The sequence below is a fragment of the Acanthochromis polyacanthus genome, chromosome 10, assembly GCF_021347895.1.
Source record: "Acanthochromis polyacanthus isolate Apoly-LR-REF ecotype Palm Island chromosome 10, KAUST_Apoly_ChrSc, whole genome shotgun sequence".
Taxonomy (NCBI): Eukaryota; Metazoa; Chordata; class Actinopteri; family Pomacentridae; genus Acanthochromis; species Acanthochromis polyacanthus.
In genome coordinates this window covers 20,678,396-20,704,606 of record NC_067122.1, presented here as the reverse complement: position 1 = coordinate 20,704,606, position 26,211 = coordinate 20,678,396, and the positions used below count along the sequence as shown (strand labels likewise).

Genomic DNA, 26,211 nt, shown 5'->3' with positions numbered 1-26,211 from the left:
TCATTCTTGAAACTTTAGATTTTTGTTTCTGTATGCCAATATGCTAAACAAATGATTCATATGAAGAAAATCCAGTTTCGGGCTTCAAAATAAAAATTATGTTGAAAAATATAGTCTCAAAGTTTTTAATGACTGTCAGTGTACAAAAGACGTACAAACTGAGGAACACAGCTGTCACGAGAAGCTCAGTCAGTTTTGTCGGACGGCTGTAGGGGGCAGTGCAGGAACTCGGAGGTTTGACTCTAAATCCAAGCGTAGAAGAAGAAGCTCCGTTTGTAGCGGCAATGAAAGGACAGCGTGTTACTTCTAATTTGAGTAAAACATAAGTAAAGTGTACCCTTTAGCGTTAATAACTACCAAGCACGGAGCGAGCATAATTCACGGTAAAGAAGAGACCATTCGGACTGCGTCGGGAAGATGTCTTTGGTTTGTGCGAGTAAGTGAAGCCGACTTCATTGATATGACGGAGGCAGTGCTGGTTAGCTAGCCACCGTGCTAATGCTACTAGCTGACTTAGCTAACGTTAGCGGCCATGCACTACCGCCTTCCACTTGAGATAGTTCACCGGTCTTGTTTGTGGTTATTTTATTATCGGTGTCGTTTTATTTTTTAAGCTGTAACTGCACTTTTCCCCCCAGTCTCCAACGAGGTGCCGGAGCACCCGTGCGTGTCCCCGGTGTCCAACCAGGTCTTTGAGCGCAGACTGATCGAGAAGTACATTGCAGAGAATGGAACAGACCCGATGAACGGACAGCCGCTGTCCGAGGAGCAGCTCGTAGATATCAAAGGTAAACTCATATGAGACCTTCAAAAGACGTTGCACCCAGTTAATGCTAATGCAGATAAATGCAACAACCCTGTGATTAATCCTCTTCAAGGTTATAGCAGTCAGTTTTTGTTGTAATTGTGGTGTTGGTGTAGGAAGCTGAAGTTAGCATAGTCGTAGATTTAAACTGAGAACTGAGCACTTACAAGGAATTTGTCTCTTTTTCTCTCTTTGCTCTTAAAGTAGTTACACTAAACCATTCATTTACGTAACAGGTTAAAGAAAGGGAAATGGTTGTTTATCCACTTTGTACATCCATAGGTTTGTGTGAAAGAGCATGTTTAAAATGAACCACAAGTTTAGTGCAAATGGTGCAGGTTCTTAATGTAGGAATCAATGTAGTTAATGACAATAAATACAGACTAATGCATTCTAAATACATGTGGTAAGTGGATGATGGTGCAGAGAGCGACCTTCACTGAAATGGAAATAACATGTGTAATTTACAATATCTACACTGGTAGGGATTCAAAAAGAGTAGTTTGAGTCATGATAGATTGATTTAATTGTTCATAAGAGTAATGAGAAATTAAAAAGAGACAAGTGCAATACAGAAATGAGCCAACACCTTTAAGCTGTTTCATTAAAAACTGAACAGTAAAACCTTCATGAAAGTAGGACTACAACCAGTATTTTTTTTTTTATTGTTGGTTAATATGTTGATTATTTTCTTCATTAATTGATGAGGTGTTTGCTCTGTACATTGTAATGAAATTGTGCAAAATGGCAATCAGGGTTTCCCAAAACACAGTATGATGTCCTCAGATGGCTTTTTTTATCCACAACTCATAGATATTCCGTCTATTATCATAAAGGAGTAAAGAAACCAGAAAATATTAAAACTTAAGAAGCTGAAATCTGGGAATTTCGAATGTTTTTCTTAGAAAAAAGATATTCAAATTGATTAGCAAAATTTGAAAGTGACTAATAGTTGACAACCAACCAATTATTCATTGCAGCTCTTTGCAACTTTTCTCTGTTTTAGTGTCCCATCCTATTAGACCAAAGGCTCCGTCAGCAACAAGTATTCCTGCCATTCTCAAGTCCCTTCAAGATGAGTGGGTAAGTTTTGTTAACCCTGAGGAGTTACAACACCTTCATACTGTGAATGTTTCCCTGAATCTCTGCTTTGAATTAACATTGTTTTCCTCTGATAATAGTTTTAGTAGTACTAGATTTTATTAGATGCTGCCTTTGATGGTAGTCAAGGTCACTTGAATATAAAGAAAATTGTGTAATTAAACATACAAAAAGCACAAGAAGCAAGTTAAAATGAATAGCCACAATAGGAGTCTTGAGCCAACTTGGCAGTTTGAGTAGTTTTTGCCTTGTTCCTTTATGTTTCTTATTTTAGATATACATTTTAAACAGCTAGAAGCATGAATGGATTCTGTTTCCTCTTTTTGTGTTCTAGGATGCTGTTATGCTCCACAGTTTCACCTTGCGGCAGCAGCTGCAGACCACTCGTCAGGAACTTTCACATGCCCTCTATCAACATGATGCCGCCTGCAGAGTCATTGCTCGACTCACCAAAGAGGTCACTGCTGCAAGAGAAGGTGGGTTGATAGCAATGTTTCTGGTCTTGATCGAAGAGCATCGTTCCAGTTGTGATGCATGTAGAAGGTCTTTTATTCCTTCACCATAGAAATTACATGGCAGATCAACATGAGCTCCTAGACAGCATTTTCTCATGTGGTCTTTTTCCTTCTTACAGCTCTTGCCACACTTAAACCTCAAGCTGGACTGGTTGCCCCTCAAGCAGTTCCCGCCTCTCAGCCAACTGCAGCAGTGAGTCACTGACTTTTAATTCAAGCTGCTACGACACTGATCAAAAATGCCTGCATCACCTTTTTCCATACTTTCTTCCAACAGTCTCTAATTATGCCTTCTGTGTTTCAGGGTGCTGGTGGAGAGCCTATGGAGATTAGTGAACAGGTGGGAATGACCCCAGAGATCATCCAGAAGGTAAGATTTTAATTTCCTTTACCCACATTAATCCTTATTTGGCCATAAAATGTCATTTTCTTTAGTTTGTCTAGGATGTGTCATAGACAGTGTGTGTGTGTTCTGTTTTTTCTGTTCACAGCTCCAAGACAAGGCTACTATCCTCACGACAGAGAGAAAGAAGGTATTATATTTCTCCTTTATTTAGCTGCAGTATCTTCATGCTTGTTTTACCACAAGTCTTTTACCATTATAGTAATCTGTAATTTTCCTTCACGCTCGTTTTAACGGCTTCACTGTGTTTCACCAGAGAGGAAAAACTGTCCCAGAGGAGCTGGTTAGGGCTGAAGATCTCAGCAAATACCGCCAGGTGGCTTCCCACGCTGTAAGTGTTGATTCTGCATAATCAGGAGGATGCAACTGTTTCTGCGAGTTATTTGATGAAGATTTTATAAACATTCTGTTTCCTGATGCCTCCAGGGTCTTCATAGTGCCAGTGTGCCTGGTATTCTGGCTCTGGATCTGTGTCCCTCAGACACTAACAAAGTTCTCACAGGTACACTGAGTACATCATTTCTTTCATGTTTGATTTGATAGCATGATAGATGAGATATGAAACGTCTGTTCTAAGATATCAACCCTCTTGTGTTCTCTCAGGTGGAGCTGATAAGAACGTGGTGGTATTTGACAAGAATGAGGAGCAGATTGTGGCAACACTTAAGGGTCACACCAAGAAAGTCACCTCTGTCATTTTCCATCCATCTCAGGTAAAACGAGAAACAAAATCTCCTCTGATAACCAAACCATTTACAATGAGAGTTTACACAGTCAAGAGAAATGCCAAACATGGTTGTTATAGTAATCTTTTGTTGACTTTCACCGTTCCTCCCCCTCTCACTGTCTTTTCTCCTCCAGTCTGTGGTCTTTTCTGCATCTCCAGACACCACCATCCGTGTGTGGTCCGTCACCGCGGGCAACTGTGTACAGGTGGTGCGTGCCCACGAGGCAGGCGTCACCGGTCTGTCCCTCCATGCTACTGGAGACTATCTGCTCAGCTCCTCTGAGGATCAGGTGTGTAAAATGAATTACAGACTGATGCTGTATAAACATTCTTTCCACTGCTTCTCCATGCTAACAAGTTGTTTTACTTTGCAGTACTGGGCCTTCTCTGATATCCAGACTGGTAGAGTCCTCACCAAAGTTACAGATGAAAGTGCTGGTTGTGGTAAGTGGTGCGACAGTCACTTATGTGTTTGGGAGTCAGAATAAAAGTCTTCTTTCACATGGTAATGATGCCATTTGCATCCCCCAGCTCTCACTTGTGCTCAGTTCCACCCTGATGGTCTCATTTTTGGCACCGGTACGGCTGATTCCCAAATCAAGATTTGGGATCTGAAGGAGCGCACTAACGTGGCCAACTTCCCCGGCCACTCTGGGCCTGTCACCTCGATTGCTTTCTCTGAGAATGGATACTACCTGGCCACAGGTTAATATTTGTACAATATTTCTGCTAATCTTTGATGTTTTTATGTTGTGTATGAGACTGTAAAGTTTCAGGAACATCAAAAGAATTCCCTGTCTCTCTTCACTAAAGAGATCTGGTACAGCATATTTAAGCGTGTGCTTAATATGTGGGATTCTGTGCTCCAGGTGCCCAGGATAGTTCTCTGAAACTGTGGGATCTGAGGAAACTGAAGAACTTCAAGACCATCACTCTGGACAACAACTATGAGGTAATTAAAAAAAAAACAGGTGCTATTTTTTTCTATTATAGGAGTGGTTTGTTATTTGGAGAACTTTTTTTGATGCCTAGAACTGGATGGAAATACAATGCCATGCTAATGTCTGTAACCTAAAAAGGATGTTGTAGTCAGCGAGCAGGGAACTTAGTGTAGAGAATAGAGGCTACTTCTTTACTGGATGCAGTGACATCCTGGTGTCAAACAGTAACAGCAGATTTTTTGTTTATATCTGGGTTAAACAAACAAGATACACGTGTTAAATAATAAATGTCAAAGTGCTGGATGGTAGATTGGTTTAGAGAAGTAGGTTAGCTGTTTGCTCCAGCTCTACTAGAAGGCAAGGATGTGAACAAGCACAACAGAGTAATAATTTGCAGTAACAGTGGAATTATACTCTGTTCATCCCTCTGGGCTTCTGACTCTTACACATCTGTTTGTGTTTCAGGTGAAGTCCCTGGTGTTTGATCAGAGCGGTACGTACCTGGCTGTAGGAGGCTCTGACATCCGTGTGTACATCTGCAAGCAGTGGTCTGAGGTCCTCAACTTCACAGGTGAGGGAAAAACATCAATCTCTTTACAAGTGTTTATCTACTATGTATATGAGAAGACTTTAACTGTGAGGAACTAGCAGATTTTGTTTAACTTTGATTTTCTTTTTCTTTTCTTTTTGAATTGTAGACCACTCAGGATTGGTGACCGGAGTGGCCTTTGGAGAGAATGCTCAGTTCCTGACCTCTGCAGGAATGGACAGAAGTCTCAAATTTTACAGTTTGTAGAAAAGGATAAATTCAGAATGAAAGGAGGAGAACAACAGAGAGGAGTTTAGAATGATCTCCGCCTGAGCAGTCATCATACTGGACACGGCCATTTTTAGAAAAAGGCAATAAAAAAAAAGTCACTGCAAACTTTGCTTCTTTAGTGTTTTAGTCCTCATGTTCAGGGAAGAAGTCCCATGAAACCACAGCAACATGGTTAATATAGCAACATGTTTGCTGGCTTTGTATGTTTGAAATCTAAATGATGTGAAATGAGCTACAACATCAGTGTAAAATTCCTGTTCTGTTTGGCAGAAATTCTAATTTTACTGTAGTATTTTCTTTTCGTGTGTGGGGTGGGTTCAGAAGTCGCTTGTGATACATCTCTTAAATGTATACAGTCAGAAACTGATTGGTGATTATCTATTTTGCCTCTTAATGTAGAGCAGCTTCATTATGATATCTTTAGGATAAGATTAAAATACAGCTGTAGTTATGTAAAGTGGAAGATGAGCAGGTGTGAGATTCATAAACTTCTGTGAAAAATTTAGTAATGTTTTACTTTCCCTGGTATTTTCCTGTTTTGTTTGTTCCTTTTGAAAATTTTTCCTTTTTTTTTTTTTTTTTACAATTGTATATTTCCCATTACTTGCTGTTTTACCTGTTGCACCTCTGCCCGTTTTACAATAAAATAAAATATCTTTTGTATTGCCTTCAAGTTTCCGTCTCTGTTGGGTCCATTCCTTTGAATGTATTTGTCTTTAACTGTAAAAAATATTTTCACAAGGTTGCACAAATTTAAAATGTGTTACTAAGTGCTTCTTAACCAACTGGCAGTAAAGATGACCTGAAATATTCTGAATTGAACTGTGAAGCAACCTTTTACATCCAAATGTGTTTAGTTTTTTTGCAATTTCACTCATGTTTGAGATCCATTGTAAAGAACTGTAAGTTTGACATTGTAGGTTTTATACACTGCACTTCTCTACATTGGTCTGACGGCTGTATTTGCTTTCAAAGTTTTGATTTGTTTTGAACACAACACATGAAAACTGTATTAAATGTTGTGAAACTGCCCAACAATGTAGAAGAACAGCTAAAACATTCTGATGATTAACTGGTTTTGACTGCTTTTAAGATTGAGGCAAACAACTAATGGATTAATGAAGCAGATTAATCCATAAAGGAAAATAATCTGTAGTTCTGTATGAAGCTGTATATAAGCTCAGCTTCAATCAACCAAAACAAATTCTTGCTTTAACATTAATACGGGAGTAATAATAATTTAGTAATATATTGTAGTTGAACAATGATATTTCTGAGCACTTGTTATATACTTCAAGTACATTTCTAGAATAATATTTACTGTACAGTAATATTCTAAAACCAGGACTTTAACTTGTAACAGTACTTTTATGTAAAGCAAGACACTTTCTGTAGGTGTCTCTAGATTTCAATAATACGTAGCTTTAAGGGAATTTTCTTATATGCTGTGCCGGAAATCTCCCTTCAGTTTAAATTTTTCCAGTTTTATTCCCACCTAAACAGAAGAGTTTCTTCATGTATCATTCACTTCCTAATATATACAACATTTCATTCCTATAAACATGACCAAAATAGATTTCATTCCCCCTGACATATTTGTTTCTGATTTATGGAGTGATCAAAATAGATAATCCAAAATCCTCTCTGTATAAACATTTGGCTCGAATACACAAATAAAAAGATGAAACTGTTTTGAAGCTGGCTTTATGCAACAGATATATGTTCTGGAAATGAATAATAATTGCATTTTTACTTAGAAAATGCATGATCATCCTATTTAAACATGTTTTCCTTCTGGCACAAATTTTGTTGTTTCTTGGTTCAAGGACAAAGCAGGAGTGAGATCATTCTGTCCTGTATCCTAATGTAGGGTCAAAATAATTTAAGCTGTAAAGTCTGGTTAATTAACCACGCCTGACGTACGTCAGCGGGGTTACTGCATTCGCTTCGGTATCTGGCTGGGTAAGTATGTGGGTGGGTATGTCCGGTCAGATATCTCTGCAAGTGCTGAAGTCAGGATAATCAAACTTGGCACTGAAGATCAGTCTAAGGTCCCCTGCTCAGTTGTGGAGTTACAGGTCAGCAGATCAAGTAGGAAGGGATATACATAGGATGATCAAAATTGATACAGAGTATCATGCATGGGTGTGGTTCTGCCCTCTACTGGGGGCTCGTCTAGTTTTAATTAACAGTGCAGTGGGGTCTTGACCATAATATTTATATTAACTAGGTTACATTCCATTATTTACTGTACCATAGGGTCTTAGCTTTGTAATAAAATTAGTTATTTTGTCCATGAAACGAATAACAGTGTAGGGTCTCAGCCATAATATGTATAATAGTTAGGTAAAGTAGTATTTAATGTAACCTTGGCAGGCTTTGTCTTTATTATTAATGATTAGAATTATTATTACTAGATATAAATTACTTATATACTTATATGTAAAGCCCACCATCAAATCCCACAGTACGGTCTTGATCCAATCTTTTTTTTATTCAAATGTAAAAAAAATAATAACAACAAAAATAAAGTTAGAAAATTATCCTCTATCTCTTATTGAATATGCGGGATCTTTCTTATTTTTGAGTGAATATATTTATAAAGCACACAAATGCATTTGTTTTAATGTATTTTATTATTATTATTATTATTAGTAGTAGTAGTAGTAGTAGTAGTATTAGTATTAGTATTAGTATTAATAATAAACTGTACAGACAGTTAAATGGCAACCGGCTGTTTGTTATTATACTGTGTCGCCTAGCAACCATTATTTACCAAACTAACCGCTCCATATTTGGTATAAAGTGTTATTAAAACCGTAAAACATTAAATATAACTCTTATTTCCTTTTAAATACCTCTTCAAACCCGCTACTTTTCCTCTGCGCCGTTTAAATTTGCGCAAATCTCGACCTCTCGCGGCTAAGCGAGAGACTAACGTCTACCGTCACGTGAGGCTGCAGTAACGTGACTTTGGCAAACGGGAAGTGCGAGACGAGACGGCAGAACTTCTCGTAAACCTCACAACACGTCCGTTCCCTCCCGGTAAACGGTCACCGGTCGGTCAGTCGGTACGGAGCCGGACAGCCTGAAGCACAGAGCGGCGGAGTCCAGGGGGATTCCGGAGACAGCCAGGTCGGATATGTGACATACACTCTGTACTTGTTGTGTTGTGGCTTTCTTCATTCACCGCTATTGTCGTGACGCAAATCAAAACCTTGCGCTGCTTTTCCACCTGAAATGAATACATATAGATTTTTTAAAAGCATATTTAGCCTCGCGTTTACACCTTTTGTTCGATCACCTTTTGCTTCTTCAGCCCGGTGTGTCGGTAAAAACGAAACTGTGACTCACTTCAGTGTGACGACAAAATGTTGACAGAGACAGACGTTATGGAGGTCACTATTTATCCAAAAAGACATCCGTTTATTTTCTTTATTTGCTTTATAGACTGACTGTGCAATGATGTGTTTGTAGTTTAGATATGGAGTCATGTTGAAGTCAAATTACACCAAGTTTTCAGTCATTTTCAGTGTACATTTTCAACTGTCAGTTTATTAGGTACAGCAGTAGACTGCACACACATCTATATATGGTTACACACAAAGGCTTTTAACCTTGCAATTCACCATTTTCGGTGTTTTTAATGGTAAAATGATTAGAAAATGTGAGAGACACTGGCAGGGTAAAGTCATGCTTTACTTCTGTGCTTTGTCCCACTTTAATATCACACAGCCTTCCTAGAGCAGTGTGCCTTAGAATTAGTCTTATTTATGTGATTTACACAGCTTAAGTCACATGTACAGGTGTGCTTCAGTAAGATCTGTTTTCATTAATTTTATTACATAGTGATTTGGGTGACTCATTTTGTAACTAGTCCAAGAGGAGACAAGCAGGTGCCGGTGAGGGCAATACACCCGAAAAAATTACCTCTTAATAATCATAGGACTGTGGATCCGATTAAAAGCAAACAAACAAAAACAAAAAAAAAAAACAATGAATATTCTGTCCTTTTCTAATGAAAATTTACACTAGGATGTTGTCATTAATAATTAGAAGGGTCACATTTTATATGTAGCTATGGGAAGAATCTATAGACGCAATACTGTCGCTACTGCAGATATCCTGCTGTGAAAAATCGAAAAACTTCCATAATTAAACACTATTTTGGCTTCAGTAAGCAGATCAGACTGTTGCAGACTGTAAAATAAGATCCTAATATTTCTGATTAACAATTATATTGCTTTACGGAGCTTTAATGCGTAATTGGAATGACAGATATAAACAGATGTAGAGTGATTTGGGGTTTTCTATGTTTTGGTTTTTTAGCATTGTAAAGAACATTCCTTGCCACTCTTGCAACAAACAAGTGCAGCCTGACACTGCAAAATCTATGACCTATATAAAGGTCACACAGTTCAGTTTACGGTTTTAAAAAGGTGTTGATCCAGAGTCATGGTCACTTTGAAGACTGTCTCTTGACCCCCTCATTTGTATCAGCGAGGATAATGCAGCACAGTTCAACAGCACCATAATATAACAAAGTAAATTCTGCATTCAGAGCTTCTTTTTTTTAACCGTCCATTCATCCGACTGCTTCAGTTTTAGCTGGTTGAAAGTAATCAACTGGCAACTGACAGTTTATTCTGCACATGCAATGTTTTTAAGGGTTAAAGGATTAGTTCAAGAGTTTTGCTCACAACTGGAAAAAACCTGTGAGCTTGTAACATCGGCAGAAACACGTCTGTGCAAGAATGGAAATCCCACCTTATCACAGTCAGGAGGACTCGACTCAGCACTTCTGCTTTCTTCGGTTTCCACTAATAAACTTCTGCAGTTTTTAGTGTCCCAGCTGAAAAAATATGCCACCTGTTGACCTTTTCTTTTACTGTTTACTGCCTCTCTTCTCTACATTTTCTCATTCGCTCTTTGGCTCATTGCCAGATTTTTTTTTTAACAGCAGGTATTAATTTAGATTTGTTTCCGTGGTGTTTTGCAGACAGCTATGGGCTCCATGTTTCGCAGTGAGGAAGTGTGCCTGGTGCAGCTTTTCCTTCAGTCCGGCTCGGCCTACAACTGTGTCAGTGAACTGGGAGAGCTGGGCCTGGTTGAATTCAGAGACGTGAGTCACCTAAACCTTTGTTTTTGCTCTTGATTCATTGCCTTGTGGTGCAAAGCTCAAAAAAATACAAACTGGTTAGATGTGAAGCTACTGCTTTTGGCCAGAACTCTTTTTTTTTTTTGTGCTTAAAATATTAGACTTGCAAGTGACGGGTGAGTTTCAGATGTATTTTTATGTGTTTTGGCTCTTATCCTCCACCTCTGAGCACATTTGTTGATCTGTTTACACCTGAGTGTGACTGTCTTGTTTGTTGGAATCTGCAGCCTCTGCGTATCTGAGCTGTGACAGTTGGATGCAGCGACATTTTCCTTCCTCTCTTCTTCTAATCAGATGAGCATGAATAACCCTGTTGCCCTCTTCCTCTCCCCTGTGCTCCGATGTTTCAGTTGAATCCAAATGTGAACGCGTTTCAGAGGAAGTTTGTCGGTGAAGTCAGACGATGCGAGGAACTCGAGAAAACTTTTAGTAAGTGTCGACTCATTATTCCCCACACGCATGTTCTGTATTTGTTAGTTTTGTTCTGACTCTCCATCTGCCCCCTCCTGACCTTCTATATTTGCCCTTCAGCCTTCCTGGAGCAGGAGATCAACCGCTCCCTGTCTCCACCCATGCAGGGTCCCCTCCCACTTCCATCCCCGACACCTTCGGCCCCTCAGCCCCGTGAACTGATCACCATAGAGGAGGAGAGCGAGAGGCTGGCCAGAGAGCTCAGAGAGGTGAGCTCCGAAAGCAAGGCTGTGATGATTAAACAAAGAGCTCCTGTTCTCGTCTTATTGCACCATCAGAAGGGGATGCACTGTTCGGATGGATGTGATGTCACATGTGCGTGTTTCTCATTAGGTGTCCAGGAACAGAGACAGTCTTCGGGCTCAGCTGACTCAGCTCTGTCAGTACAAAGGCGTCCTGACCAGAACGCACTCTCTCACAGCCTCGCAGGTTGTTCAAAAATTCTACAACAGTTCCTGCATCATTACCAGCTTTTCTTTTGATTGCTGTGCTGTAGAAAACACACTACAATAAAATCTTCTCCTTTGTCATATTCCCACAGGCACCGCCACAAGTGCTGGAAAGCCAAGGCTTGTTTGATAACCGCCAAGATGTCCACCTCAGGTACAACTCGCTCACCAAAACTTCTCTTTAGTGTTTTATCTGTTTTTATTTACATTTGACACGTTTTTTTTCCCCCCTGCCTCAGTTTTGTTGCTGGAGTGGTTCATCCTTGGAAAGTCCCCTCATTTGAACGGTTGTTGTGGCGGGCATGTCGCGGTTATATTATCGTGGATTTTAGAGAAATGGAGGATCGACTTGAGCACCCAGACACGGTGAGAGCACAGAGACAGAGAGACTGCATTATAATTCAAAGACAGATATGAGAGTCATTTCTAGTTCAGAGATAGTCTCTGATGATTTGTCACATGGAACGAGTTTCATTATGGTTACTATATTAGAGCTGCTTACTGTTTCTGTGTTTGCAGGGGGAAATGGTGCAGTGGACGGTGTTCCTCATTTCCTACTGGGGAGAACAGATTGGACAGAAAGTCAAGAAGATATGTGACTGGTGGGAAAATCAGTGCTTCCCCTTTTAATTGTTGAATTACACACTGTTGTCTATTAAAACTGAATTTCTTTTGAATTTTTTTTTCACCTCATAGCTTCCGCACACAGACGTTTGCATATCCTGAGAGCTCTGCTGAGAGAGAGGAGATTCTCCAGGGACTTCAAGGCAGAATTGAAGACATCAAATCAGTGAGTGTATTACGTCTTCATAAAAGCACAGAGACTTTTTGGTGCTACTTTGATGCAATCACAAGCTTTTACCCTCTATTGTCTGATGCGCTAATACAAGAAACATTGCAGTAAAGTGGGTTTTAAAGAGCTATATATTACATCTCTTGCATATCTTATTGATCCACACCTTTCTTCTTTCACTTCCCTCTCCTGTACTGCAGGTGTTGTCACAAACTGAGGCCTTCCTGCAGCAGCTGTTGGTGCGTGCGGTGGCCGTTTTGCCTCAGTGGAAGGTACGAGTCCAGAAGTGCAAGGCGATCCAGATGGTACTGAATCTCTGCAGCCCCTCGGTCACGGACAAATGCCTGATCGCTGAAGCCTGGTGTCCCACTGCCAAGCTGTCTGAACTGCAGAACGCTCTGAGAGAGGGAGGGGTAAGACAGCCAGACAGCAGAAACATGGAGTTGTAGACCAGGAGACTTTACATAAATGACTTGAGTAAAATGCTCTCCCATTTTTGTCCAAACTTCTTCTCCGTCCTCAGAGGAAGAGTGGAAGTGGGGTTGACTCCTTCTACAACCGCCTGCATTCCTCCACTCCTCCACCTACTCTGTTTCCCCTCAATTCCTTCACAACTGGTTTCCAGAGCATCGTTGATGCCTACGGAGTGGCCAGCTACCGTGAAGTGAATCCAGGTCCGTTACCACACCACATGAAAATGAGTTTGTCTTGAATTTTTTGGCATGATAGATTTGTTGAAAGTGGAGCCCAAAGAAATCTTGCATGTATTTGTCTCTCTGTGCCTCTGCAGCGGTGTACACCATAATCACATTTCCGTTCCTGTTTGCGGTGATGTTTGGGGATGTGGGTCATGGGTTGCTGATGACTCTAGCGGCCCTGTGGATGGTGCTAGAGGAGAAGGACCCCAAACTTAACAAAAACAACAATGAGGTAATCATTAGTATTTTTAATGTCCAATTACCGAATTTTACTTACAGTGAAAAATTCTACAAAAAGGCTAAAATCAGCAATGAATAGATCTAAATAAATGGTGAAGTCTGTGTATCTAAAGCTAGATTTACCTTATTCCTTTGTGCCACAAAGCCCCGTTGTTGTCCAAAAATGACTGAAAACACATCACTGTAAATTTGACCTTTCATATATTAACTTTCCAGAATCTGCTTTCCAGAGATGTAAAAGTGATCATTGTTATTAGTCTATGGAGCTGTTTGTAGATAAACTATGAGGCTCATATGTTTCATAGTGAAGAAACAAGTCACCCATTACAACATTAGGACCCTGTTATGGGTCTTTACTCACTAAAGTAAGGCAATGGAGCTTTATGGCACTGAAGAAAAAGGTAAATCAGACTTTGGATATGCAGGCAATACTTGTCGTGTTGGTAGGATCACTTTATTGTTGCTTTTGGTCTTTTCATGTGGGTTCTTGAGAGGAAGAAAGAAATCGAATAGAAAATTGCCATTTGTCCTTGAATATTTGAAGCTAAAAATAAAAGAAAAGCTTGAAATTTCACAAGCTTTTTTGGTAAAGGCAGCTTAAATGGTTGTAGATTGCACTTTGCTTACAATAACGAAGAATTGAGAGCATAATTTAGTGTGAATTTCTTTATTCACACAAAACAAAGCAGCAGCAATCAGAGGCAAACGTTGGACTTGAGCTGAAAAGACTGCTGTCTTACCCGCTTTCCATTTGATTAAGAGGAGCTTTGCACAGACCATCACATGCAACCTATTTATGAACACGTCACCAAAAAAACATTCTTCTGCATATCCCACAGGCGCATCAGATAAATTGAATTGAAAGTAATTAGGACTTATCCAGTTGCCTTTCATGCTTAATGACGTTTCACAGACATCAGTGAAACACTGCATAGCTGAGAAACAAGCATTTCCCAGTTAGGAGCTATGAAGCTGTAAAGGCATGTAAGACGCCTGTACGTGAACTCTGGCTGCTGAAATGACTGTCCTGCTTCTGTGTTTCAGATCTGGAAGATGATGTTTGGCGGAAGGTATTTGATTCTGCTGATGGGCCTGTTCTCTATCTACACGGGGGCCATTTACAACGAGTGCTTCAGCAGAGGCCTCAGTACCTTCAACTCAGCGTGGCACGTCGGCCCAATGTTTGAAAAAAACATATGGAAGTGAGGATTTTTCATACAGTCCAAGTGATTCATTTCCCCCCCTCCAGCATCCATACACTTTCTTACCTTTGTATTATCTCTTTCAGTGCATCAGTGCTGGCAGGGAACCAGTACTTGTCCATGGATCCTAATCAGACCGGCGTTTTTACTGGCCCCTATCCATTTGGCATCGACCCGGTACGTCCATCGCACTCAAAACCCTTCAGTCAAGTATAAACAAGATGGCATTCGCTCTCATTCTCTCTTGTGTTGCAGGTTTGGGGCATGGCCAACAACAAACTAACTTTCCTGAACTCATACAAGATGAAGATGTCCGTCATCATCGGGATCATTCACATGACCTTTGGAGTCAGCTTGTCACTCTTCAACTACTTGTACGTAATCATGTTTTATTTTTTTGTGTCCACACCTCCACTATTAAGTCATTACATATTTATTCACACTTGCCTTCCTTGTTTCCCCGTCTCTCTTTTTCCCCGTGTTGTTGCTTTCTTCAGGCACTTTCGCAAGATAAGCAGCCTGTTGTTTGTGCTGATCCCGGAGCTGTTCTTCATGGTGTCTCTGTTTGGCTACCTGGTGTTCATGGTGGTCTATAAGTGGACTGTGTACACCGCGGCTGATTCCAGAACCGCTCCCAGCATACTTATCCACTTCATAGACATGTTCCTCTTCACAGAAAATCCAGACAACCCACCGCTTTACAGAGGACAGGTGTGTGGGGTTTGATTATTGCCTTAAAATGAAACTATCAGGGTTTCAACTCGCGTTCGACGATTTGCTTTCACATTTTAAGTATGCCATGGGTTTTACATCGGTCAGTGCATTTACTCACTTCCCACTTTTATTTTAGTACAATATGAAAATCACCTTGAATATGCTTGCAACCTGCCTGTGACAAGGAAGCCTTAGTTTGCATTAACTGTTGTGAAGTGTATTTAATATTTCCTGAGTACTGGTTATGCAAATTTAAATTTTTTTTTGGGGGGGGGCAGTATTTTAAGCATTCAGCTGCAGAGTTCTGTTTACATTTACATGCTCAGCATTTTTGTGTGCTTTGGGGTTTTTTATGACTATATAGCATGTCTGTGCAATGCTATTTGGTAGGTTATTTTAAAACCTACAGTGTTAATCTATAGACAGTTTTCATACTGTACTAATATGGAATGAGAAGCGACTTACGAAAACACCAGCGTTGTCCTTTAACATACCCTTTTCCTTTCCCGTATCTCTTCCTGTGTAGAACTTGGTGCAGACCATCCTGGTGGTGCTGGCTCTGTTGTCTGTCCCAATCCTCCTGCTGGGGAAGCCCACGTGTGAATTAGTCATTTTCAAGTTAAGACGGCGTCGTCACTTCTACGTGGTGGAAGACAGGCGTTTACTGGTGAACGACGAGAGCTCCATCAACACTCGCCAGGGGGAGACTGAAGGAGCAGCAGCTGAAGAGGAGGTATAAGAGGAACGATCTTAAATTCATTTATCAAACGGATTACACGAGATGCACATTTGTTTTTCTCGTCTAATACTTTCAAACTGTGCCGTCTGTAGGAGTTTGACACTGCGAACGTGTTCATGCATCAGGCCATCCACACCATAGAGTACTGCTTGGGCTGCATCTCCAACACGGCTTCTTACCTCCGACTCTGGGCTCTCAGCTTGGCACACGCACGTTAGTGGCACACAAACACGGCGTGTATCTTCATGCTCACACGACTTCCTCTCTACAACTGAACTTACTCATGCTGTTATTTCTCCATCACACACTCATGATGTTTTTCCTTGCTAATTATGGCAATCTGACGGTGAGTTATTTGTGTCTCCACAGAGCTGTCAGAGGTGCTGTGGGTGATGGTCATGCGTATTGCGCTGAAGTGGGAGGGCTATGTGGGCTCTGTAGTCCTTTTTGTAATTTTCGCCTTCTTTGCTGTGCTGACCGTCGCCATCCTCCTGGTTATGGAGGGACTGTCGGCTTTTCTGCACGCGCTCCGTCTGCACTGGTAAGGATGAGCGGAAGGAGAAGACAAAGCAGGAAATACACAAAAACACCTTTGCATGATTGACATTTAAAGGCTTGTGAAGGTTGCTTGTGTCAGAAAACAGGACAGATAAGGAGGCTGGCATATTGCCCTGTCTGTGCTTCAGATTTTAGGTGACTGTGCATTTTTAAACTTCCTCTTAAGTTACACATTTAGAATTTTTTTTCCAGGAAAATATCCCCATCATACCATAAAATGTCTTAGATATGACTACATAGTTGTTTCTTCTAGAGTGTGTGGATCTACATTTTTCCTGCCTCTTTATTCACCCACCGCTTTCCACTCAAGGCAGCTCAAGCTCAATAACGAACCGACAAGTCTGCTCAAACACTGTAAAAATACTCTGCACTACACAATGGCAAGTTGTAATGTTGGAGTAATTCAGCCATACATGTTGGTACTGGAAACCAATTCTGAAGAAGAACGATAATATGGAACGTCCCAACCAGCAAGCTGATAGGATTGGTTCATTGAGTTTGTTACACAGAACAATCTGGAAGTGGGAATCTATGTTTTTGAAACTGTCATTGGGACACTGCATTTGATTTGATATCACTTCTAGTGTATAAAAAAAAAACCTCGTCGTTTCCCCAGCTGGGTCTTCTGTATTTTTATATTGGTGTATATATTTCACTCTGTATTTACTCTTTGTCACGTGAAAAATGTGATGCAGGTGTTGAAAGTGCTCAGTAAACTGTCTGTCAGTCTGTCTACTTTTCAAGGTTATGTATCTAGCATGCAAAGTAGACATTTTCTTCTTGAGGACGGTATTGAAAAACGTCCATTTACATTTCATTTGTGTTCTCTCTTTTAAATAAGTGTCATTTGGCTTAGTTTTTCTCTGATGGTGGTACTACCAAAAAGCTCCACAAAACCGTGCTTTTGAAGACCAGGAACAGCCATGGGAACGTATTTGTGAATAAAACATTCGTCAAAAGATTCTTTCCCTGACAGAGGCATTACGAATAATATTTTCAACTTTATGTAGAAGTAATGAGATGGGTTTTCGGGTGGGTTCTTCACTATTTGTAAGGTGGGTGGTTCAATCCCTGGCTCCTCCGTGTCCTGGAGTTTTCTTGGGCAGGACACTGAACCTTGAACTGCTCTCAATGACTTTACATGGCAGCTCTGTGTGTTTATGTGTAAATGAGTGAATGAATCACATCATCAAACACTTAGTAGAAGCTAGCAATTTTAAATGCAGTTTATAAATGCATTATTTATTGAATTTCGTAATAGTTATATGTTGATTTTTTGTTTCTCTCTGTTACAGGGTGGAGTTTCAAAACAAGTTCTACAGTGGAACAGGCTACAAACTCAGCCCTTTCTCCTTCTCATCTATCATCAATGCCCCAGCTGCTATATGATCAGTGAAATGATTGCCAAATGGTTAAATTAATTTATGTGTCTGTGTGCGTCAGAATGACCATGTGTTAACAATGATGTTCTGTCGCCTGAAGGCTATAAAACGGTTTAATTAACTAGCACAGTGATCACAAGGAATGATACAGACTGTTATTTTTGCATCAGTAGACTTAGTCCCTGTATAATAAATGAAAATTGCATCATATTGTAGGCAAAATCTAATTTTGTATCCCCTTGCTAATTTTTTACTCAGCGTTATGTACTGCTTTCTAATTACTCTTTCTGTAGCTCAAGAAATAATTGGTAATGATTAACTTCTCTGTGAATAAACATTTATTATTGACATCTATTGTGAAAAGGGAAAGTATATCAAGTAAGTGGGTCTTGTGCAGTTTAAGGGAATGTGTGATTGTTCACTTGATTTATTGCAGTCCTGCAGATTGTCCAAATGATCGGAGGAGATGATCTGAATGATTTTTACGAGCCAAAGATACTTTCCCTCATTGTCATGTCTTCCAAGCACAACATGCGACATGTATTTATTGGTAGTTAGAATTTTATTTCTGGTGCCTTAATAGGACTGTTTGTTCATGCATTATGTATTTTGGACAGATCATAACCTCTATTGTCACACCACTACTTTGTATAAAACACATCATAGGACATCTATCTCATTCTTCCCTGCCAGTTTGCACTGTAAAATTTTTCAAATTTGAGCTGAAATTAAATAAGAGTTTTCTTGTTGAATCTTATGATGTGAATCAATTTATTGAAAAAGCCTCCTTTCTGTTTGCACTTCCTCATTTTATGTGTCACACATGTATGACTGTATATCAGGTGAATAATGGAAGAAGGATTCACTGTTTATATTTTTACATGTCTAGGTGGTCAAGACCACAGTGAAACTATTTCATCACAAGTATGTCACCCAGCTTTCAAAATCTTACTCTGTGATTTTGTATCAATCAAAAGTAATACTGTCTACTAAGTACTGTGGTATAAAGTATAGATCCCATTATTAGAATATATTATTCATTCATTAACATCCATTTAACTACATTTTTAAAGTAGTGGACCACTACTTCATCTCTAATCTCTTGTTAATCTCTAATTGCTAATTTTGCATGTTTTTATGCAGGGTGTGGGAGGAGTGGGACTCATTTTCAGCTCTGGACTTTCATACCTCAGACCGGCCCACTTTAGATCATGACCTATTACTATTAAAATCATTTAATTCTAGCCTTGTCTTGTAATTTAGTGTGTTTTTCTAAAATATTTCCAATTCAGTGCAAGTAAGGGTTGCTTCACAATGAGGATTTATTCCAACATGAGTGAACATCTCCAACATTATTCTTTACAACAATATCATAACCTATATTCTGAAGAAATAAGTGTTCAAGGATATCCAAACCTTAAAAATGAAATAAAAGAAGAAATAAAAATATTAAAAAAGGTGTTGCACTTTCTAATAACACTGTCATTTCTTTTTCCTCTGCAAGGAAACACTTCCATCAACTTAATTTTCACAAATATGAGAACATCAGTTAAAGGGCTAATCTCCAACACTATTCTTTACAACATCACAATGTCCTTTTTGCAATTTCAAATATCAAGCAAATTACTGTTCACAGATCCTCATGAATAAAGAATAATTATTGCACTGTTGTCTGCAAGTTTGTTATTCACAGAATAACATGACTTTCTAATGAAATTTTAAAAATGCTTTGATTTACATTTTATATTTACAACAACAAGAAAATACAAAATCAGTAAGAGACAGAAACAAAAAAAAGTCAGTTTTTTCATTTTCTGAGACCAGAAGTGATCATCAGCAAATGTGGAGCCAAAATGGTGCATAGACTGTATTTTTTTGTTTGTTTGTTAGTTTTCATGATCAAAATGAGAGATCAGGTGGCCGATCTTAAAATAAATCAATATTGAATTTTTTATAGAGCATTAAAGTTTTGCAAGCCAGGGGGCAGGGCTACTTGATTGACAGTCCAGTCTGGAATAACTGACAGGTCCTATGGAGGAGGCATAGATTGTATATAAAGATATACAGTCTATGGGAGGAAGCAGCAGAGACTCTGCTTTCCTTGTTTGGATTAATTCTAAGATAATAACTGTTGGTTTATTTATCGGTGGAGCAGCAGAACCTCCCAAAAAAATAACCTCCCAGAATGTGTTCAAAGTAATGATGAACGCTACAGTTATTATAGTTAAATTGCACCACAGATAAGATGGAGAATAAAATCCTCTCCTCTGAAGCTAAACTGACTACAGGTCTTTCTGTCTTTCAGTGCTTGGAAAATATATATGACAGAGGAAATCTTTCCAGCGATACTTTAACCCCTTAGTCCCTACAGCCCCTGGCTGTAGGGACTAAGAGGAGGTGCCTCAAAAACAGGGCTCAGGGACTAAAAGGTTAAAATGAACCTCTGCTGTTGATGCTGATACTGTGACATCTGTCTTCATCTCAGGTGTCTCATGTTCACTGTGAGGATCTTCTGAGTGAAGCCAACAGAAGGAAAACCTCATCTGGTTGTGAAGAAGGAGACTGAATGGATGGCATCCTCAGTGAACCACTTCCTGTTTAGCTTTAACTTACAGAAGGACAGACCAACTGTTTCATCCATCCATCCTCTATACATATACCCAAGTTTATCCTCACTAGGGTCACGGGGGGTGCTGGAGCCTATCTCAGCTGACTCGGGCGAAGGCAGGGGACACCCTGGACAGGTCACCAGTCTGTCGCAGGGCTACATATACAGACAAACAATCACTCACATTCACACCTACGGGCAATTTAGAGGAACCAATTAACCTCAGCATATTTTTGGACAGTGGGAGGAAGCCGGAGTACCCGGAGAAAACCCACAGGGAGAACATGCAAACTCCACGCAGAAAGATCCCAGGCCCAGACCGGGAATCTTCTTGCTGCAAGGCGAAAGTGCTAACCACTACCCCACTGTGCAGCCCCCAACTGTTTCAGCAGTTTATTATTCTCTGTTCAGCAGACAGGTGCTCTGCTTTGGAGTGTGACGATGTTGTTGAATCCACCCCAGCATGATTACTTCGATCCATTCGATTAGCTTCTTTATGTTTGTTTTTCTTTGATTTTGTTCAAAGCAGATGACACGGCTGAATGTCAGAGCAGAGCTTCCTATGAGTTGCTTTTTTGTTTATCTGTAAAACAAGGAGATTAGGCGATCCATAAGTTACCAAATATCCCCCAGATATGTTTTCAGCAATATAAATACCTACAAATATAACTATCATTATTGTCAGTGTATGTTCATCTAAAATCACAACTTAATGGCAGGAGAAGCAGAACGTAGGTGTAGAAAGGTCAAGAGTAATGCAACAGATTGTATTTAGTTCAACAGGATTTATCATCTTTTGTTGTTGTATTTGTTACTGTAATGATCTTATCACAGTGTATGTGTATCACTAAGTGTTCTTGGAAAGTCAAATGTTGTTGTGGTTTTTTTTTTAAATTATGAGCTCCAGTCACTTCAGATTACATCCAAGCATATCTATATACAGAGTATAACTTTAGCTTCAACTGCACACTGATTGAATACACTTTCTGCAGTGAATGAATGAACACAGTAGGCGTAAAGTTGGAACGATATTCACAGATACGGACTTCCGGCATCTGTAATTCATTAAAAATACGTTGTCAAAACATAAATGATGCCTCTTTCAAATTGTTGAAAGGTAGACAATGTGCTACAAGCCCAAAAGTCGCTGTCTTTAACCTACCAAAAATGATACGTTCTGTAAGTGTGCTCTTACAGGTGAGCAGGGTTAAGGTACGACATTAAAGCTTCTATATGCAGCATTTAGAACCGCTGGATGTCCTCAGGCCTTCGGCATCTCCAAACAAAACAAACCTTCCCTTTCCCTTCATATTTTATTTATGTCAAGAAAGGTTATATACGCAAGACACAACAAAACATAATCCAGCTACAACCAATAGCTCATGCTAGCATTATAAAATACAAATAATATTAATAATGAGCTGTTGTCAGCTACTTCACTGGTCTCGCTCTGTTTCTCAGCTTGTTTCTATAAAAACAGAACCAACCATTTTCATTTTTGATTGGCGGTAGATTTGAAACCAGATCAGATAGATCCATCATTCTTTTTGCATATAAAATCTGGGCAGTGAGACTAACATTTCGAGCATTCACCAGGGCTCAGAGCACTTTTTGGTTGCTGTGATGGGTTTGTAAAAATACACAAGAAAGCGCGCATAACCAAAGTCTTTATAAACCAGACCATGGGATGTTGTGCAACTTTTTTTTTACTAATTTGAGGGATACAGCTATGCAGTTTCTTTCTTCTTTCTTTCTTCTTGCAATTTATTGTAGCAGTTAAGACACAAGTCAATACATATTGTTAAAACTTGGGATATAAGGGTTATATTGATGTAAAGCAAATAAAAATACTCCAAAAAATTGAACTACCACCTGCCACCCACCTCCCCTCCTACTCTCCGCCCTGACTCCACCCATGTGGTCGCTTGGAAACTACGATGACAAAGGGACGACGAAACTATATTTTTTAATTATTTTTTTTATTTAGTCAAGGGTGTGCCTATGGAGCTACAGGTTGCTGGTTCAAGATCAGACATTTCTTAAATATTTTTCAAAATCCTGACAAAGAAAGAAAAATGCTAGTGGTAGGTCTTGAACCTGCTACCTTCTGCTTGGTAGTCTCTCCTCTTATCCCCCTGAGCTACTTGCTCAGATACTGAAACTTCTTTTTTTGCGCATTTATCATCTATTTTTTGTCGTTTTTGAGTTGTTTTTTTAAACTCAAGTCTCGTCTCAACCATCTTTCTCAGGAGGTTGGACTTCAACCTTTGTGCTGGAGGATTGAACCCTCAGTTCCAAGACTTTCCAAAGCCTCCAGACCTCCCGAATCCTCAGGACCTGAGCTTTCACACAGTCTGAGGGCTGAAATTTTCTAAGTCCCACATAAGTTCACAGTTAGTTTGAGCCTTTAGACAGTCTGAGGACTGAAGTTTAAAAGTTTCTCAGTACGTCTCTGTTAGTTTAAAATTTCTAGTTAACAGAAGCCTTAAAACTTGTGACCATGAGTCTTGATTTCACATTTAGACCATCCATCTGAGTTCTTCTCAGACCTTCACCTGTGGGTTCTTTAGAAATTCTGAACAAACTTTGATTCTCTTCACTGAACAGTAAAGATTGTGGAGATCAGAAGGTAACAGTTTGATCGATGCCTTCAACTAGTAGACTTTATCTGGAAAGCATTTTTCTGAAATGAGTTCTTAGTAAATCTGTCCACAGTCAAACCAAGAACATAGAAAGAGGAAATGTTTGAAGAAACAACTTGATGTTTTCATTTCAGACTAGAAAACACTTTAAGACCTTTATCTGTTTTTGCTCTTTTTGTTTTATTGTCTCTTCTGTTTAATTTGATCTTCTAAAGTCTAACTGGTGTCTTTTCAAATGTTTTTTTAGTTTGATTCCTTTTAAATGTTTAGTTTTGCTCTTTTCTCACCTTTTATTATTTTCTAATGTCTGATTTCATTTTGAAATGTTGTGTTTTTAATGTTTTTTAAATGTTTTATCAGCTTGTTTGAAAAATTTCCTTTTCTTTCCCAATGTTTAATTTTTTAAATTAATCTTTAATGTTTTTCTTTTTAAACATTTTACCACCTTTTAATGTTTATTTTTTTAAATTTAAGTGCTTCATTGTATTTTCTGTTTAATTCTTTTTTAAAGTTTCATCTTTAAGATTTAATTTTCTAATTAAACATTTGTTTAACTGTTGTCTTTTTAAAGGTAATCTAAATGTTTTGAATTTTTTTTAAATGTTTAACATTCTTGTTTACTTGTAGTTTTAAATATCTAAATTATTTCATCTTTTATGTTTAATATTTTGGTTGAAAAAATGTTTAATTTCATAATTACATGTTTTTTATCTTTTATTTATCTAATTAAATATTTGTTTAATATAATTAATATAATTTAATTGTATTTAATGTTTAATTTTCTTTTTATTGGATTAAGTTTTTTCCTTTAATTTAATTGCTTTTTTAATGTAGTTTATTTCTTTAATCTTTCTGTCAAGATTTTAACCCCAACCTTAAAAAATGAAACAAACCCTTAAATCACGATGAAAATAATTCTGTCGTCAGAATCATGAGTTAGTCAGTTATTCAGTTTATCAATTCAACTTTATTAGCACCTTTCACACAAATGACAAAACTACACATGCAAAGAGAAAAAAACTATGCTACAACTATGATTAAAATGCAAAAACATCCCAAAAAAAATTAAACATGGTAATAAAATACGTCGTGTCCAGGGGATGGAGGGAGTTTACTGAAGTCTTCTTGGGCTCACACGGTAAATCATTTAAAATAGAAACTTGATATTCAGTCTAAGGAAACCGGAAACTGCAGAGCGACAGAAGAACCAACAATATCTGCTGTTTTCTCCTTTAATGAGTCGACTCTTGTTGTACTTTCAAACCAAAGAACTACAGACTCTTCACAACCTGCTCAAACTCTCCATACAGGACCTCACCACATGGGTCAAGAAGGTTTCCTTCTCATTTCTACTCTGAAGCTCACCTTCTCCTGCTCAAACTGCTGACAAATGTTTCTGTTGTTCTAAAGTCTGGTCTCCAGAACTTCCTAAAAACTCTCAAAGTCTCTTCTGCTGCAGGTTGCTTTGTAGAACTGTTACAGAAAACCTCACTAAACCACATGGAGGGGCCTCAAGATAGTCGTCCAAATTAAACCATACAAAAACCAAACTAGCACAACCCAAACGCTAGAATCTCCTGCAGCCTACCAGAGAACCTCTCTAAACAGAGAATCAGGACAGGAACTCTTACCTTCTGGACAACCAACGTTGGTTCACAAACAAGAATACAGAGTGTGTCTGACCAAAAACCTCTAAAGACTCACTATAGCCAAGATAAAGACACAACTCAGCTGCACCAAATCCACTAATCACTGCACACATTAGCACCATGTGCTAACTGTAGCTAAAGAACCACATTTACCAAGACCACTACCCAGTACAAAGCCCTAAGACACACCAAGATACACATTAAAGTCGATTTTACGGCTGGAAGCTGCAAGCCAACGCCTAAAGAACAAACTAAAGCAACTAAGACAAACCTGGTTTAGTGGTGAAGAGAAGCAGAGGAAATGTTTGACTGCAGACATAAAGCAGGAAGACACTGAGTTGCTCAGGTGTTCCTGACAACACCAAGCAGCCACCTGGACAGTCAATAGGAACACAGCTTATTGGATGTCCAGAGGGCTGGGTTAGTGAAGGAAATTTAGTTTAAAGTTGAAGCAAAAAGTTAACAAAGAAAGTTGAAAACCACCTTCTGATCCCTGAAATCTCTGAGTTTTCACACAAAGAACGCCTGAACATGTCAAACTGGTTTTATAGTAGAACCTTCACTGTAAAAACGTGATAGTATGGTGTGTTGCTCAAAAAACATTAAGATCCGGCTGTCTAGGGTCAGCCCTGTGACAGACTGGCGACCTGTCCAGGATGTCCCCTGCCTTCGCCCGAGTCAACTGGGACAGGCTCCAGCCCCCCGCAACCCTAATGAGGATAAAGCGGTGTCTTGAGAATGGATGGATGGATGGATATTCACTCAATGAACAATCCTACCTCCCACTCTGGATTTGTGGCTCTTGGCTGCTGCTTGGTGCTGGATCTTTCTTCTGACTCTGAGGACAAAGTTTCCCAGTTATGTGGTCGTATCATACTATTATTTAAATTATATAAAGCTATGTTTTATGCCACAATGACACACAATTAATTGACTTGATAATTAACTTTAATGGGTAGTGCATGTCGAACTGTGAACGCGATGAAGGTTGGACTCTGATCACACGTAAAATTTCAGGCAGATTGGAGCATGTACAGGCTAGTCATAGAGGTTTTCCTATCAGTCCACCAGGTGGCGCTGCGACCGATTTTGGCCTATAGATGTGATCAGGATTGGTCTCTGATCACACATGTAAAGTTTCAAGCAGATCGGAGCATGTACAGGCTAGTTTTAGAGCATTTCCTTCCATCCAGCAGGCTGCACTATGACTATGGCTTTAAATCAGCATGTCAATGTGATCAGGGCAGGACATTGATCATACATGTAAAGTTTGAGACAGATTGGAGCATGTTCAGGGCAGTTACACAGCATTTTCCTGGTTCATGGGGAATTGTAGATTTCCAGGGGTCGCCATTTCTACGCCTTCTGACTTCTGCAGAGCATTTTGATAACTTTTGATCAGCCATGCCTGCTGTACCTACATCCTGGCCAAATTTCAGCTCTGTTGGAGTTACCCTGTTTGAGTATATAGCTTTTGAAAATGTGTAAAAATGACCGGAAATCGTCAAAAATATGACACATAATTCAAAATGGCTGACTTTCTGTTGGATTTTGGGCATGGGTGTCAATTACATTTTTGTGCCTCTTCAGCAGCTA

General features: G+C 39.2%; 2 protein-coding genes across 2 annotated transcripts; both read left to right on the top strand.

Annotated features, from left to right (window-relative positions):
- The first annotated feature begins 241 nt into the window (after positions 1 to 241).
- prpf19 (pre-mRNA processing factor 19) lies at positions 242 to 5,985 on the top strand. The gene is made up of 16 exons (XM_022213904.2): positions 242 to 436; positions 639 to 788; positions 1,812 to 1,888; positions 2,241 to 2,382; positions 2,541 to 2,614; positions 2,726 to 2,791; positions 2,913 to 2,954; positions 3,081 to 3,155; positions 3,251 to 3,326; positions 3,428 to 3,537; positions 3,686 to 3,841; positions 3,926 to 3,995; positions 4,083 to 4,256; positions 4,421 to 4,503; positions 4,958 to 5,063; positions 5,191 to 5,985. Exons 1-16 carry the CDS (start codon positions 418 to 420, stop codon positions 5,286 to 5,288), a joined length of 1,518 nt encoding a protein of 505 aa, XP_022069596.1. The 5' UTR covers positions 242 to 417; the 3' UTR covers positions 5,289 to 5,985.
- A 2,279-nt stretch (positions 5,986 to 8,264) lies between these two features.
- On the top strand, positions 8,265 to 18,473 carry tcirg1b (T cell immune regulator 1, ATPase H+ transporting V0 subunit a3b). Its single transcript, XM_022213903.2, has 20 exons — positions 8,265 to 8,447; positions 10,312 to 10,434; positions 10,821 to 10,899; positions 11,002 to 11,150; positions 11,275 to 11,370; positions 11,483 to 11,544; positions 11,630 to 11,756; positions 11,910 to 11,992; positions 12,087 to 12,180; positions 12,384 to 12,596; positions 12,707 to 12,857; positions 12,974 to 13,113; positions 14,166 to 14,323; positions 14,410 to 14,500; positions 14,579 to 14,697; positions 14,821 to 15,034; positions 15,564 to 15,770; positions 15,869 to 15,989; positions 16,146 to 16,317; positions 17,630 to 18,473. Exons 2-20 carry the CDS (start codon positions 10,318 to 10,320, stop codon positions 17,721 to 17,723), a joined length of 2,487 nt encoding a protein of 828 aa, XP_022069595.1. The 5' UTR covers positions 8,265 to 8,447; positions 10,312 to 10,317; the 3' UTR covers positions 17,724 to 18,473.
- The last annotated feature ends 7,738 nt before the right edge of the window (positions 18,474 to 26,211 follow it).

Coding starts and splice junctions, on each gene's coding strand:
- prpf19 (XM_022213904.2), top strand. Junction 2,955..3,080: donor TCACGACAGAGAGAAAGAAG/GTATTATATTTC, acceptor GTGTTTCACCAG/AGAGGAAAAACTGTCCCAGA. Junction 4,504..4,957: donor CTCTGGACAACAACTATGAG/GTAATTAAAAAA, acceptor TTTGTGTTTCAG/GTGAAGTCCCTGGTGTTTGA.
- tcirg1b (XM_022213903.2), top strand. CDS start 10,318: ATGGGCTCCATGTTTCGCAGTGAGGAAGTGTGCCTGGTGCAGCTTTTC. Junction 15,771..15,868: donor GAGCAGCAGCTGAAGAGGAG/GTATAAGAGGAA, acceptor TGCCGTCTGTAG/GAGTTTGACACTGCGAACGT. Junction 16,318..17,629: donor CACGCGCTCCGTCTGCACTG/GTAAGGATGAGC, acceptor TCTCTGTTACAG/GGTGGAGTTTCAAAACAAGT.